This window comes from Podarcis melisellensis (assembly GCF_964234715.1).
Source record: "Podarcis melisellensis genome assembly, chromosome: 7".
NCBI lineage: Eukaryota > Metazoa > Chordata > Lepidosauria > Squamata > Lacertidae > Podarcis > Podarcis melisellensis.
In genome coordinates this window covers 10,252,987-10,268,882 of record NC_138539.1, presented here as the reverse complement: position 1 = coordinate 10,268,882, position 15,896 = coordinate 10,252,987, and the positions used below count along the sequence as shown (strand labels likewise).

Below are 15,896 nucleotides of genomic sequence, written 5' to 3'. Positions count from 1 at the left end.
TTGGTGACTCAGCGGGCACCTTAAGCGCCCTCCCCGACCCACGAAGAGCCTTTTTAAAGGCTACGGAGAGGGTACGGAGAGTGGCGTAGTGCTGGGAGTAGACCGCTACTTCAGTGGAGCGAAGCCGCGAGCCATGGCCGGAGAGCGCTAACTTTTTTCCCGAAATTTGGACTGGAAACAAATAACCCGTGAGTAGAAGGAAATTCGGACTTTAAAAATCTCTATCTTTAATTCGGTACGACCGGGGGGATGTGCTAAAGGGAAGTCCGCACCCCCCCTACCTACAAACGATCTAAAGCAAGGATCGGAGAACTAAGGTCGAGAGAACAGTGTGCTTTCGGTGTTTGATAAAGATATTCCATGAATTTGACAGAAGAAGTTTTTTGTGCTGGAGAGAAGAGAGGAACTTTAGAAACTTTTGCGTAACCCCCCCCCCCGACCCGGGAGCGTCCTACGTGTGAGTCTAGCGAAAAAGAATAAGGAGTTTGACAGCTGTCAAAGGAGCTGTCAAACGGGTGGATAAAGCTAAGAATTGCATTACTTAATATCTCTCTGGACTAAAGGTGTTACATTTAACTAGAAGTGGTTGGAAACCAAGTAACAACAAATAACAAAGTAACGGATTGTTGGAAAAGAACTATTGAGCAACTGGAATCCCCCTAGGGGGAACTAGTGACATTACAATGGCTGCAGAGGGGAAATTACTGGCAGAAATAGAAAGAGCTTTCTTTCTCGTGGGAATTTTGCAAGAGTAGAGCATGGCTATGAACAAAGAACTTACGACCTTGATTTCCAAAACAAGCAACCCTGCTGATGAAACAAAGGACTTGACTGGGAAAAAATCTGCAGCTGAATCAGAAGAGACATCTTTGGAATTGGTGGAAAAGGAAGAAGGAGGGGAGAAAGTACAGGCAGAAAATACCAAGCAGAAGCCTACGTTGCCAGGAAATGAAGAAGAAGATCTTTGGATTACAAATTTGGGAAAGATGAGAAAGATGAGAAAGATAAAGGAGGAAGTCTCTGGATTTTTTGGAACACTGGAATTTAAAAGAATAAAGAAATATGACTAGGACTTCCTCTTCTTCTCTGAGTTTGAGTATGGGAGATCTTTGGCTGATCTTTGGCAGCAATTACTCTCAACTATTTTGGGCGCAAGAGAAGGTGATGTGGCTGCGATAGATCTCCCTCGAGACCTGAGGACCAACAAAAAGGACTACCAACAAAACCGACAGAGAGAGACTGACAGAGATTTGAAGGCCTCGGATGTGAGGAATCCGGGCTAGGAACTGTATGGGTGGATATTTATCTGGGAAGGGACGGAAACCGGGGTAGGGAGGGAGGGGGAGAGCAGAATTTTGAAAATTTATGACTTTTGTGTTTGGTTATTTTGACCTATATTTTAAGATAAAAAAGGGGAAATTTGTGGATGAGAACCTAGGTCGACCTTAGAAAAAGGATTTAATGTTTATAAGAGAATGGGATAAGTAAAATTTGGTCTATTAAAAAGAATCAAGTTTAAAAACAACAAGAATAGGTTAAAGGGAGGGACAAGAACTTGCTGAACTAACTATGGAAATTGGGATGTATGAGGGGTGGGTGGGGGGAAGTCAGGGAAAGGGGGTTAAGAAAGTAAGGATATGAAATTATACATGTTTTGTCTTTGTCTTTTTTTGTGTGTGATGTCTTTATAAAATGTGAAAATCCAATAAAAATTTATAAAAAAACAACAACAAATGTTTCTCTGCAAGGAGGGAGGAAATAAAATAACCATTGTCTCTTTGCTTACAAATCCTGCCTTAAGGGCACATTTAATATATGAATAGGGTGAGTCTGTGACCTGGACTCAGAAATTAGGTATTTACCATCACAAAAGGCTGATCACCGAAGAATTGATGCTTTTGAATTATGGTGCTGGAGGAGACTCTTGAGAGTCCCATGGACTGCAAGAAGATCAAACCTCTCCATTCTGAAGGAAATCAGCCCTGAGTGCTCACTGGAAGGACAGATCCTGAAGCTAAGGCTCCAATATTTTGGCCACCTCATGAGAAGAGAAGACTCCCTGGAAAAGACCCTGATGTTGGGAAAGATGGAGGGCACAAGGAGAAGGGGACGACAGAGGATGAGATGGTTGGACAGTGTTGTCGAAGCTACCAGCATGAGTTTGACCAAACTGCGGGAGGCAGTGGAAGACAGGAGTGCCTGGCGTGCTCTGGTCCATGGGGTCATGAAGAGTTGGACACGACTAAACGACTAAACAACCACAACATCACAAAAGGATGGCCAGGCTCTTCATGTAAACACATCAACAGGCTTCCTGCCAGACAGGATTCTGTTGTAGACATCCCTTCTGTGTTGTATGTATGATGTATTAGGGGGGTGGTTTTGGGCTGCAGGGTGGCAATTTAAAAAGTCTATATAAAGACATGCACACCATTGTTCTGGGTTGCTCCTCCCTCCTTCGTTTGGTGAGTGAGGACCCTGTTGCAACAGTTCAATAACGATCAGGATTACTAAACTGTTTTGCATCTCAATATTCTCTGCTTGGCCTCTGTTATTTTCTCCTACCGATAGAGAACCCACTTAAGGACTCTACACAGGCTCTTGGATACCCCATAAGGGAAAAAGGGCAGATTTTGTTTACAAGAGGCGGAAGATGTATTAGACTGCAACATGGACCAAGTTCAGCAGGCAACATTGTGCAGGCCTTGCTGTTAACGTTGAACTCTGCGCCTTGGCTAACCCACTGAGTTGCCCGCAAGACAGTTCAAATGAAACCTTCCCCTGGCTTGGTCTGAACAGGGCCTGAGATGGATCCGAAGACTAGAGATGGGCATGACTTCCTAAAGGGCACCTCTCAGCTCTCTCCCGCCCTCCCTGTCCTTTAGTTTTTACAAAAGGAATTGTCTCCTGCCCCAAGAAAGGCGTTTGTCTGAAAAGGTCAAGGCCCTCAGCTGCTGCCGTTCCGGAGCATCGTTGCTGCCAAACACGACTCTGTTGTTTATGGGTGCCAAGGATTAATTATGAGGTTCAAATGACTTGCCCGTTTGGAAACCCACAAAAGGAGGTTTTGCACAATTGCACACCTGATTTATGTGACCTCTCCAGCCAAGAGTGGCACCAGTTTTAATGGGAAGAAAAGGAAATTTGGCTCCAGCCCTACAGCATCTTAGCAAAGCCCCAAGGCAGCGAAACTTGAACCTGTTATGTACTGAGCTGAATCCTAGAACAATAGGATCCAGAATGCAGCAGTCTGATTGGTCCGCAGAAGCCACCCAATCCAGCTCCAGGTGGAAGTGAATCAGCAACCTGATTGGCCTGCAGGAGCAGCCAATCAGGCTTCTGGAGGAAGTGAATCCACAACCTGATTGGCCTACAGGAGCAGCTTGGAATTAGCCAATCACGAGGGGCCCATTGTGTAAATAATGTATGTGTAGCTAGACGTTTGGGACGCGGGTGGTGCTGTGGGTTAAATCACAGAGCCTAGGACTTGCTGATCAGAAGGCTTGAATCCCCGTGACGGGGTGAGCTCCCATTGCTCGGTCCCTGCTTCTGCCAACCTAGCAGTTCAAAGCACGTCAACTGCAAGTAGATAAATAGGTACTGCTCCAGCGGGAAGGTAAACGGCGTTTCCATGCGCTGCTCTGGTTCGCCAGAAGTGGCTTAGTCATGCTGGCCACATGACCCGGAAGCTGTACACCGGCTCCCTTGGCCAGTAAAGCGAGATGAGCACCACAACCCCAGAGTCGGCCATGACTGGACCTAATGGTCAGGGGTCCCTTTACTTTTAGCTAGATGTTTGGGGAAAAGTTTCATTCATTGCTACTAGGAGCTGAATAAAGAGCATGAAATTCACAATCAACTCAGAGTATATTTTAGAACCCAAACCAGGTGATGTATTAGTTTTGTCTCTGTGTCCTCAGGAAACAGGGGTGTTGTTGGTGATCTCTACAAAAATTGCCGCATTGAGCGCCTAGTGTGGGGGTTCAGAAGGCCTAATCCTTTGCCTTCCACTATGGCTATGATTTGATCGCAAACACACACCATTGCATACAATTTGCAAAGGGGGGGGGACTACCATTCATTAAATGGGAGCTTTTTCCCTATGAAAATTGCGGAGCTGATTTGAATTTAAATTTGATTTGATTTGACTTGAATTGAAATGAGAGAATAGCAAAGGGGTACAGGATTAAAGCCTTCTGGGTCGAAATCTTTAGCAATTTGCATAAATCAGGGGCACCAACTATAGGGGGCAGAAAGGGCTTCAGCCCCCTCAATATTTCTGGACTGGGTGCCAAGCTCCCCCCCAAATTTTGAGGGGGCCTCCATCCCCCACTGCCGCTGGGCAAGTACTGACCCCTATGGGTCACGTGACACCAGCCCCCTTGATGTGGGGGGCAAATTAGAGCCCCCGGTGTAAAGTATCTTGCATTTAAGTAAACGGTTTAAATCACACATCTATACGTAGAAGTCAAATTTTAGGAGAAATCTTTTCCTGAATCTCATGTATTAATTTCCAACTTGTTGTTGTTTCACTACGTTCTTCTCTCCCAAGGAACGCAAAGGCACTTTTCAAAAATCAAAACACACAGTGCAATGTGACCGAAAACAGGGTTAACAATAAGAGAAAGGCAAGTCTAAGGAAGTTTTTAATGTTTGATATTTTATCGCTTTTTTATTGTCATTATTAATATTCTGTTGGGAGCTGCCCAGAGTGGCTGGGGAAACCCAGCCAGATGGGTGGGGTATAAATAAATTATTATTATTATTATTATTATTATTATTAGCAGCAGCAGCAGCAGCAGCAGCAGCAGACAAAGCATTAAAACAGTTTAATGAAAAGAACCAAAGGACCATTAGCAATATTTGTATCCTCGTCGTGATTTGCAATAATAAAAACATTGTGATACTCGAGCCCTTTCAGAGCGAACTGCTCTTGGCATCTCTCCTCATCCTGCAATTTCACAGTTTGTGCAAAGTCCAATTACACAGGCACATGACTGAATCCTCATTTGAACTAATTTTGTAACGTGAAAACTGCTCAATGTTTCCCTTACGCATTTCCTTAGCATTTCCGCAACACATTCTATATCTATTCCAAAAAATAAAATAAAATATCCCTGGTGATAGTTTGCTAACATGTTTTGTAGCTTATCAAAGTCATTTGGCCTTTATTGGGTTTTCTTCCTTACCCCCTCCTCCTTTTGTATTGTTAGCTGCCTTTGATCAGGCACGACTAATATCATTAAGATCTCACTTGGTGCTAATGTGGTGTTTTCTGTCCTGCGTGTTTCATTTTCATAGTAAGGAAAAGATGAACTTTCACCGTCACAACATCTAAACTCAAAGCCTCTTTCAAAGAGGTCAGTTGCAAATCTTTACCCTCCCCAAGGCACTGAGCCCGGTGAAAATTGCCACACTGTTCTCAGCCTTGCAGAAGACCTTGGGCCGGCAGTGACTGTATCCAACAAAAGTTATTTGCTCAAGCACTTATGACAGAAACGTCTGCAAGATTGCTACAGAAGCGGATCACGTGGGAAGCATAAAATAAATAGTAAAAACAGGAATGATTAAACCAAGATGTATCTTCAAAAGGGATTTTGAAGATAGCAACACACGGAATTGCTTATTGCTTGCTTTTTTTCCTTGCAAAGTTCCTTCCAAATGAGCTGCCACATAAGGCCTCTTGGGTTGAATTTTCACTCATCTGGTGCAGAGAGCAGAGCAAAGCTAGTAAGAAAGAGTGGCTAGAAATCTGAGCTAAGAGAATCATATAGTCATAGAATTGTAGCGTTGGAAGGGAGCCTTAGGGTCATCTAGTCCAACCCCCTGCAATGCAGGAATCTTTTGCCCAATGTGGGGCTTGAACACACAAGCCGGAGATTAAGAGCCTCATGGTGTACCTGTTGAGAAGAATTACTGTATTTTTCGCTCCATAGGACGCACTTTTTTCTTCCTAAAAAGTAAGGGGAAATGTCTGTGCGTCCTATGGAGCGAATGCGTGGTCCCTGGAGCCGAATTACCCGGGACGAAAGGCAGATCATGCTTTTTTTTTTTTTTTTGAAAGAGGGAAGTAGGTGTTGAAACAAAGCTGCTGATCGGCAAGCGATTGGGAGGGAGGATAAGGGACGCTAGAGATAAAGGAGGCTGCCTGGGAGGGAGGAGGTAAAGACAGCAAACTTGCAAGGAAAGGAGAGGAGACAGGAAGACTACAGCAATGAGGAGAGAAATTAGAAGAAAAGGGGGAGCAAAAAACTGCTCCAGCTAAGAAAAAGACACTAAGGCAAACAAGAGAGAAGGGGGTATTGAAAGGAAGCAGCTGATCGGTAAGTGATCGGGAGGGAGATAAGGGACGCTAGCAATAAAGGAGGCTGCCTGGGAAGGGGGCGGTAAAAGCACATGGATCCTCAGGATTTTTGCATTGGGTCACCCCAAATTCACCATCAGATCGCATAGCATGTCCATGGCTACAGCCTGCACCAAAAAAAACCACACGCACCCACTGTTGTGTGGGGCCGCAATGGCTCAAAAACGTGGTTACAAAGCACAGATCTACATGGATCCTCAGGATTTTTGCATTGAGTCACCCCAAATTCATCATCAGATCACATAGCATGTCCATGGCTATAGCCTTTACCAAAAAAATCACACATCCACTGTTTCATGGGGCCGCAATGGCTCCAAAACGTGGTTAGAAAGCACGGATCCACATGGATTCTAGAATTTTTACTTTGGGCTACCCCAAACTCACCATCAAATCACATGTCTGTGGCCACAGCATGAACCACAAAAATCATACATCCACTGTTTCGTTCAGAATATTTTTTTTTTCTTGTTTTCCTCCTCTAAATACTAGGTGTGTCTAATGGTTGGGTTCGTTTTATGGAGAGAGAAATACCATGCGCTGTTTGGCTATGCTCACAGTCACCACATTCCCCCTCCTTTTAAGGGATCTTGTGCCTTTCAGTCACTGCACGGATGGGCAGAAATTCAACCGGGGAAGAGTTCCCTAAAAGAAAACACTGAAAACCTGCTGAATTTCTGCCTGCCGCAAGGATGTGCAGCTGCCTGAAAAACTTGGCACTCCTAGCCATTCTTAAGGCAGATTAAATTTGCAAACAGAGCAGAATGAATTCAGTCTAGACGACTGCTTCGTTTGCTGTGGAAGGAGCTAATTAATGGACTAATTGGGAGTTAATTGGAAATGATTGCTCAGCCAGGGCAGCAGAGCTCTCTGGTCGAAGCTCTTGCTGGGAATCGATGAATTTAGATCTCGACAAAAAAATAAATCCTAAGGAAACCATGTTGAGAGTGAAAAGGATTGTAAAGGGCACAGTAAGTTCTGCTTGCCCCAGGCTCTGAGTAAGGGTGGCAACTTCAGGTTTTGTGCTCTTTAACAGTTGCTGCAAGTCACATGCATTCGGCCAGTGAAACTTTCCCCTTTTACTTGGGCCAGAAAAAGAGAGTTGCATCTCTTGTTAATTTCTTGTTAAGTCTGCAGCCTACCCCACAGGGTTGTTGTGAGAATAGTTTGGGGGAAGGGGAGAACCCTGAATACCTCACCTTGAGAAAATGGAGGGAAGGTGGGATAGACTCGCAATATAAAACTAAAACAAATAAAAAGGGATCATCTCAAAGTTCTTAAAGAATAATAGCCAAGCCTAGGACCCACGTACCTACAGGACCGCCTCTCCTGGTATGCCCCGTGGAGGACCTTAAGGTCCACAGATGACAACATTTTGGAGGTCTCAAGTCGCAAGGTGATTAGATTGGTCTCAACTAGGGTCAGGGCCTTTTCAGTACTGGCCCCGACTTGGTGGAACGCTTTGTCACAAGAGACTAGGGCCCTGCGGAACTTGACATCTTTCCGCAGGGCCTGCAAGACAGAGCTGTTCCGCCTGGCCTTTGGTTTGGACTCAGTCTGACCTTTATGTTTCGCTCCCCTTATGGTTTTGACCTATGGGCTACTATTAAAATGAGGCTGAATTTTAAATTGCATTTTAACCTATATTTTAAATTGCCCCCCCCATTATGTTTTTACTGTAATTTTACTGGTGTTAGCTGCCCTGAGCACGGCTCTGGCCGGGGAGGGGAGGGAATAAATAAAATTTTTTTATTATTATTATTATTATTATTATTATTATTATTATTATTATTATTAAGTCCAGGTGGGAAATGCACAGCCCCTAAGAGGCAGCCATCCTGAGTCTTTCTTAAACTTTTCTAGAACAGCTCAGCCTTCCTTTCCAAACTTCCACCTGCAGATGGACTATATGGAATTGGTGGAAATGACTGGCAGAATCCGAGACCTGGGAGAAGAGTTGGTGGAAGAAGACTGGAAGAAATTTAAAGACTATTTGCAGAAACACTGTAAAATTAATGAATGTTAAAATGATGTTGGATTGAAAATAAGTGGCATTAGCAACAAAGTTATTAAGAATATGCAAAAATGAATTGATAATGGATGGAAATATAGAGTTATAATATGTTAAGATATAGAGTTAAGATAAATGAATGAGGGCAAGGATTTGCTGATTTGATTATGTAAATGGGATACGAAAAGGGGAGGTGAGAGGAGGTCAAGGAAATAAGCAAATGAGTTTAAAGTTATAAAAAACGGATTTGTTTTTATTTTTTTCCTATTTTCTTTTTGTCTTTTGTATGTTGTATTTTTATTTTTATTTTTTATTTTTTCATGTATTTTTGTACTTATGTCTTTGTAAAACTTTAATTAATATTTCTTTAAAAAACAAACAAACTTCCACCTGCGTCTGCCCCACCACCTTCTCACTTAGGGCCCTGGAATGCCGGAAAGTTGGGTGTTTAACTTTTACAATTGCAGAGTTGGAAGGGACCCCGGGGCCATCTAGTCCAACCCTCTGCAATGCAGGAATCTCAGCTAAAGCATCCATGACACAAAGGCATCCAACCTCTGCTTCAAAACTTTCTTCTTCCTATACCTGTTCCCTTTGCATTTGTAGGAACCGTTCGGTGTGGGGTCCCAGTTATACTTTGGAACTCCCCGCCTATTGAAATGAAGCAGAAATCTTCACTTTACTCTATTTGGCACCTGCTAAAGAGATTCTCATTTTGACAACGCTACCCAGACGCTTTTGAAGTCGACGTGATTTTAATCTGTTTTAGTTTTTTAACCTTTGTACAGTGTTACCTCGGGTTGTGGGACGCGGGTGGTGCTGTGGGTTAAACCACAGAGCCTAGGACTTGCCAATTAGAAGGTCGGCAGTTCAAATCCCTGTTACAGGGTTAGCTCCTGTTGCTCGGTCCCTGCTCCTGCCAACCGAAAGCACGTCCAAGTGCAAATAGGTAAATAGGTACCGCTCCGGCGAGAAGGTAAACGGCGTTTCTGTGCGCTGCTCTGGTTCGCCAGAAGTGGATTAGTCATGCTGGCCACATGACCCGGAAGCTGTACGCCAGCTCCCTTGGCCAATAAAGCGAGATGAGCGCCGCAGCCCCAGAGTCGGCCAGTTCCTTTTCCTTTACCTTACCTCGGCTTGCAGATGCTTCAGGTTACAGACTCCGCTAACCCAGAAATAGTACCTTGGGTTAAGAACTTTGCTTCAGGATGAGAACAGAAATTGCACAGCGGCAGCAGGAGGCCCCATTAGCTAAAATGGTACCTCAGGTTAAGAACAGTTTCAGGTTAAGAACGGACCTCCGGAACGAATTTAGTTCTTAACCTTAGGTACCACTGTATATTTTAAAGTAGAGCTGTTGAATTTTTCCTGATTGTATAGTTTTATATTTTTGTAAACCGCTATGAGGGTTGTTTTTTTAAACACCCAAGTTTAATGATTTAATGAAATCAATCAATCAATCAATCAATCAATCAATCAATCAAATAAACACTCTTTTATCTTCCTGAAGTGTCTCCCCAACCCCTCCAGCCTCTTTGAAGCTGCTATTAGCACCCCTGGGGTGTTTTGATTGGGGAAACTGCAAGGAAATGAGCTTAGCCATTCGCTTCTCCATCAATGATGCTCCAATCCAAATCCCTCCAGCTGCTTCCCAACTTTTTCTTAAGGCATCAGGAAAGCAGATTCGGCTTTTCTGCAGCACATGATTTTTGACCCTTTTGCCGAACGAGAGGAGAGGGGCTCGCACACCTCACCAGGAATTTGCATCCTTACCCACAAGCAAATCCCCAAAGCGTTCAGTGTGACCTACGCTCAAGTTAGTGTGCCTAAGATGGCACATTTAGGAGAAAATACCCCACCCATTACAAGACTTGGGAGATATGCAACACACATAGGACAAAGCTGAGTTTTTCACCTGCCTCAAGGACAGCAGTGCTCTAGAGTTCTAGACAGCTTACGCACTTCAAATCCATGTTAAATATTTAGTCTCAGCACCTTTAAGCGTGTAGAATTTAAAAACAAACTGTATGGCAGCAGGCGGAAATTCAACAGGTGATACTCTTCCCCACCAAGGCATGCTGTCGGAAAAGCTGCAGCTGTAGGATTTCTGCCTGTTGTGCAGCTTTGAAAAGAGCCTCGCCTGAGAGGAAGGAAAGAGCGGCTTTCCTTAGAAGTAGTCAAGAAAGTTGAAAGTGCAATCTAGCGATAGAAGGAAGTGAGTCCTCTGCCCCAAGCACCTTACAGTTCAATTCAGATAGAGCTTGGAGTGGGAGGAGGGGAAGGTGAAAGTGCAAGAAAATCAATTCTAGCAACTTGCCGCAAAGCTCCAATAGCTCTTTAATAGATGGATTTTTACCTGGTAGTCGATACCGCATGCATTGATGTGTTGCTCGCTCACTCAAGTTGGGGACCAACCAGGATCCTGCCCTTCCGTCCTTGGTTTGCAGTTAAAAATGGCATGTAGTCCCTGAGAGCCGAATCGAGAAAAGCTGCCTTTTTGGGGGGGGAGGGGGAGGGAGTCAAATCATACAAGTCGAGGCATTTGTAGCAGCTCAGAGGCTGACCTGGATTTTGCCCAGCTCCAAGGCCATTTTCCCCACCCGAGCCAACAAGACTTCCTTTTTATAAACACTGTAATTATCTTCTGGACATAATTCCCGTCACAATTCTGATTGGAAAATGGAGCTGCTTAGGAAAGGCTTACAAGACAACATCTGTTCAATGGCGGACATGTGGGTCAGGGCGGGAGCTGCTGGGGAGGGAATTAAATTGCAGCACAGAAGCGAAGCGACGGCAGGGCAAGCTGGATGTGTTCCTCGCGAGGACCGGTGTTGCTTCCTAGAAGTGTGCATAAGACATATCAAGGCCAGTGGCCCTGTCTCTCTTTCCACCATTCCCCCCTCCTCCCTACTCATTCACATTGTGCGCATAATTCTGTAGGAGCGCAGAAAAACACCCGCCTAACATTGTGCTGGGCACAGAATTCAGAGATTGCATGAAAAACAGCAACAGCCATGCTATTACTCCTCACTGTTGCAAAGACATGGCTGCTTTCTGAAACCTCACCCACCTGAAGGGTGATGGAATAATGTTGACAGGGAAAGATCCTGTGAGATTTGGCTTTGGCCATTTGAATTTACTTTTTAAAATATATTTCATTTTTCATTTTTTTTTAAAAAAAACTATTTTGACAACAATACAAATCTGATATTACAATACACAAACATATCTTGACTCCCACCCCTTTTGCGGTTTCTAAATTTTATTTTAATTTGTATCACTGCATTTTCTTCGTTATTCCAATTGTTCATTACTCCTTGGTTTCCTTTTAAGTTCTATTTTAACCTTTTGGTTTAAGCTAATCCTGCCCATGAACCAGGACTGTCTTAAGCATATGAGGCACCGGGGTGCAAAGATCTACCTGGCACCCCCTGAGAGCCTGGTGCCCGGGTGCCCCACACCCCTAGCGCCTATGGGTAAGATGGCCCTGCAATGAATTTATGTGTGCCCAGTCACATTTCAAATAATCCACAATTTTTCCCAAGTTTCTTGTAAAGCTTTTCGCCTCTTGGTTCCTTATTGCTCCCATTAGTTTTGCCATTTTGGCACAGTCCACATTCTGCCACTCCTCCTTGGTGGGTATAGAATCTTCTTTCCATCTCCATGCATAAACTATCCTGGTCTCTGTTGTGGCACACATAAACAGGTTTGCTTTGTTTTGTCTTTTTGTCTTTAGGTAACTATATGGAAGTGAGAGCTGGACCATAAAGAAGGCTGATTGCCGAAGAATTGATGCTTTTGAATTATGGTACTGGAGGAGACTCTTGAGAGTCCCATGGACTGCAAGAAGATCAAACCTCTCCATTCTGAAGGAAATCAGCCCTGAGTGCTCACTGGAAGGACAGATCCTGAAACTGAGGCTCCAATACTTTGGTCACCTCTTGAGAAGAGAAGACTCCCTGGAAAAGACCCTGATGCTGGGAAAGATGGAAGCGACGACAGAGGACGAGATGGTTGGACAGTGTTCTTGAAGCTAGCAGCATGAGTTTGACCAAACTGCGGGAGACAGTGGAAGACAGGAGTGCCTGTCGTGCTCTGGTCCAGGGGGTCACAAAGAGTCGGACACGACTAAACGACTAAACAGCAAAGTTTGCCTTTTATTGTGATGCGAGAAGTGTTAACAAAACTTTATCATAAAAAGCATGGGCAGGCAAACTAAGGCCTGGGGGCCGGATCTGGCCCAATCGCCTTCTAAATCTGGCCCGCGGATGGTCCAGGAATCAGCGTGTTTTTACATGAGTAGAATGTGTGCTTTTGTGTGTTTTTGTGAATGGGGATGGGGGGGATTTGGTTTTTTTTGTAGTTAATTGTGGAAATTAATTATGGGGGGAAACCAATAAAAATCTATTTACACAGCAAAAAATATAAAAATAAACTCTGCCTCCTTGTTCTCTTATTCTGATGGGTAGACCTGCTAACTCTGCATCCTCCATCATCTTAAACTGCCATTCTTCCTTCTTTGGACCACTCCCCACTCTCCATTTTTGAGCAAACAAAATCCGAGCTGCTGTAGTGGCATACATAAATAAGTTCTTCTGACCCTTGGGAACTTTTGTCTCCACTATTCCTTGGAGGAATTTCCCAAGAGGTGTTTTTTTGGGGGGAGGGGGAGGGGAATGCACTTTTAAACATTTTTTTTTATCTCATTATAAATCATCTCCCAATAATCCTTTGCATGTCCACCACATGCAATAACACGTTCCTTGTTTTTTATTTCATTTTCATTTTTTTAAACAAAGTATAAATAAATAATAAATAAATAAATAAATGTGCACTCCACCCCCAAGACCAAGCATAGGCGAACTCTGCCCTCCAGATGTTTTGGGACTACAACTCCCATCATCCCTAGCTAACAGGACCAATGGTCAGGGATGATGGGAATTGTAGTCCCAAAACATTTGGAGGGCGGAGTTTGCCTATGCCTGCCAAAGACCATTCCATCGTAACTATCCAACCTCCCAAAATTTCAACACCTCTTGCGATGGTTTGACCCCTTTCTGTTTTAACAGCACAAATTCTACAAATAACTTCCATATGTCCTCAAAATCATTTGTCCTGCATATTCCCTGTCTTACCTTAATAGCACATGCTAATTGATCATTAATAGCTGTATCCCACAGTCTTCCTACTTCTCTGCATTTCCAACATACAGTGGTACCTCGGGTTACATACGCTTCAGGTTACAGACTCCGCTAACCCAGAAATAGTACCTCGGGTTAAGAACTTTGCTTCAGGATGAGAACAGAAATCGTGCTCTGGAGGCGCAGCGGCAGCAGGAGGCCCCATTAGCTAAAGTGGTGCTTCAGGTTAAGAACAGTTTCAGGTTAAGAACGGACCTCTGGAATGAATTAAGTACTCAACCCAAGGTACCACTGTATACCAGATTCGGATTTGCACATCTTTGCTAACTTACAGAGTCAGGTGCCATCTGACAGGTGTATATTTGGGGGTGGCAGTTCTGCCTATGCCTTTTTTTGCAGCACCCACACAACATGGTTGGCATCAAAATACCAGCCTGTATCCATCATTCAAGAGCTTTTTATACTGCCCTTCAATAAAACCCCATGGGCTCTACATTAAAAAATAAAATAGAAATAAGACAGACCCAACCAACGCTTAAAAAAACAAACAAGAGCTAAAATAACTTGAAAGCCTGAAAGACTAAAACATACACATAAGACGTACTTACTTCTAGTTAGTTCTACAGAAGGTGTCCCATCAGCATATTATTGATTCATACCCTGAGAAGTTGGAGTGTTTGTGGCCATTCCATCACACCGCATCAACTTTGCTGCAAGAGGAACACAATGCAGACAGAAAGCGAAGGATCTCCCTTATCATTACAGAATATAACATGAACATTTGATTCTGAAGTGGCCTGGATATTGCAGCTATCAAGTGAACCCAATTTAAAAGGTTTCCCCCCAGCATTTACGGTTGCCACCTGCTTTCTTCTGGCCCAGCTCCTGTGTCTTTCTTTAAGAAGCAGTCTGGCGCAAAGAAATTCGTTTGAGGAGAGTTTCACATTTCTGCAAAGGAAACAGCTTCACCTGTTGAACTTCAGCACGTTGGACCCAGCGACTGGGCTGGGAAAGAGAGGTTGTAATCATCTTTGCACAAGATGTGGAGGGAGACAGGCAGCAGCCTGCAGGCTTTGGTTAGAACTTTTGGTTGGAAGAGAACAAGCCTGTGATGCAATTGCCAAAATTAGCCAGTAAAGGCATGTGAGCTGGGGTTTTTTGGGAGAGCTTTTTTTCCTGGCTGCCAAGAGACGTGCAGAGGGTCACACAAAGCATTTTATGCGCACACACTCACACACCCCAAAAGCCAATCTTCCCAGTCACCACAGGGCCGTGACTCATGTTTGCATTTCCTTTTCAAAGGGAAGATAGAGAAAGCAAACAGAAAGAACCGAATCTTTTTGGCGGTTGCAAAGCAGAAGGGAAGGCTGGAATGAGGGAGGGCAAAGGTGGAGCAGCTTGCCATTTGCTCGGAGGCCGAGAAAAGGCCACATTGGTGGTCACCAGAATATAGCTGTAAAAAAACAAACAAAGAGCGTCTTCCCTCATCCCATCCGGATACAAAATATTTCCATTTTCAGGGGTAGGCAAGAAAAGTTTGGATTTGATATCCCGCTTTATAACTACCCCAGGGAGTCTCAAAGCGGCTAACATTCTCCTTTTCCTTCCTCCCCCACAACAAACACTCTGTGAGGTGAGTGGGGCTGAGAGACTTCAAAGAAGTGTGACTGGCCCAAGGTCACCCAGCAGCTGCATGTGGAGGAGTGGAGACACAAACCCGGTTCACCAGATTACGAATCTACCGCTCTTAACCACTACACCACGCTGGCAAGGTGGCGGCTGCCAGATGTTTGGGATCAGTCACAATGAAATTTCATGCTCTTTATACAGCTCATAGTGGTGAGGAAGAATGGAAGTTCCCCCAGAATGTCTGCTTTATATACATTATTTACACAATTGGCTAATTCCAGGATTCACCTGTAGGCCAATCAGGTTGCTGATTCACTTCCACCTGGAGCTGGATTGGGTGGCTCTCGTGGACCAATCAGACTGCTGCATTCTGGACCCTATTGTTCTAGGACCAATCAGACTGCTGCCTTTTGGATCCTATTCAACTTAGTACATAACACACAGCCAGCGGGGGCAAAAGTCAGGGATGATGGAAGAGGACCGCAGAGGACCTTAAGGCCCATGGATAACCATAGTTTAGAGGTCCCGGGCCCTAAGGAAGTCAGATTATCCTCCACCAGGGCCAGGGCCTTTTCAGCGATGGCTCCGACCTGGTGGAATGCTCTGTCCCATGAGACTAGGGATTTAACCTCCTTCCGTCAGGCCTGTAAGACAGAGCTATTCCGCCTGGCCTTTAATTTGAATTCAGCCTGATCTTTTATTTCCCTTCTCTTCCCTCCCCTTCCCCTTTTATGAAGATCACCCACTCTATGAC

At 44.4% G+C, this 15,896-nt stretch overlaps 1 protein-coding gene across 1 annotated transcript in view; it reads right to left on the bottom strand.

The window, feature by feature from the left end:
* The window catches only part of NDRG1 (N-myc downstream regulated 1), a 79,155-nt gene extending 68,348 nt beyond the window's left edge, over positions 1-10,807 (bottom strand). The window contains exon 1 of the mRNA XM_081918897.1: positions 10,729-10,807. Coding sequence (XP_081775023.1) covers positions 10,729-10,751 — 23 coding nt within the window. The 5' untranslated portion in view covers positions 10,752-10,807. The remainder of the gene's footprint in view (positions 1-10,728) is intronic.
* Positions 10,808-15,896: the final 5,089 nt, after the last annotated feature.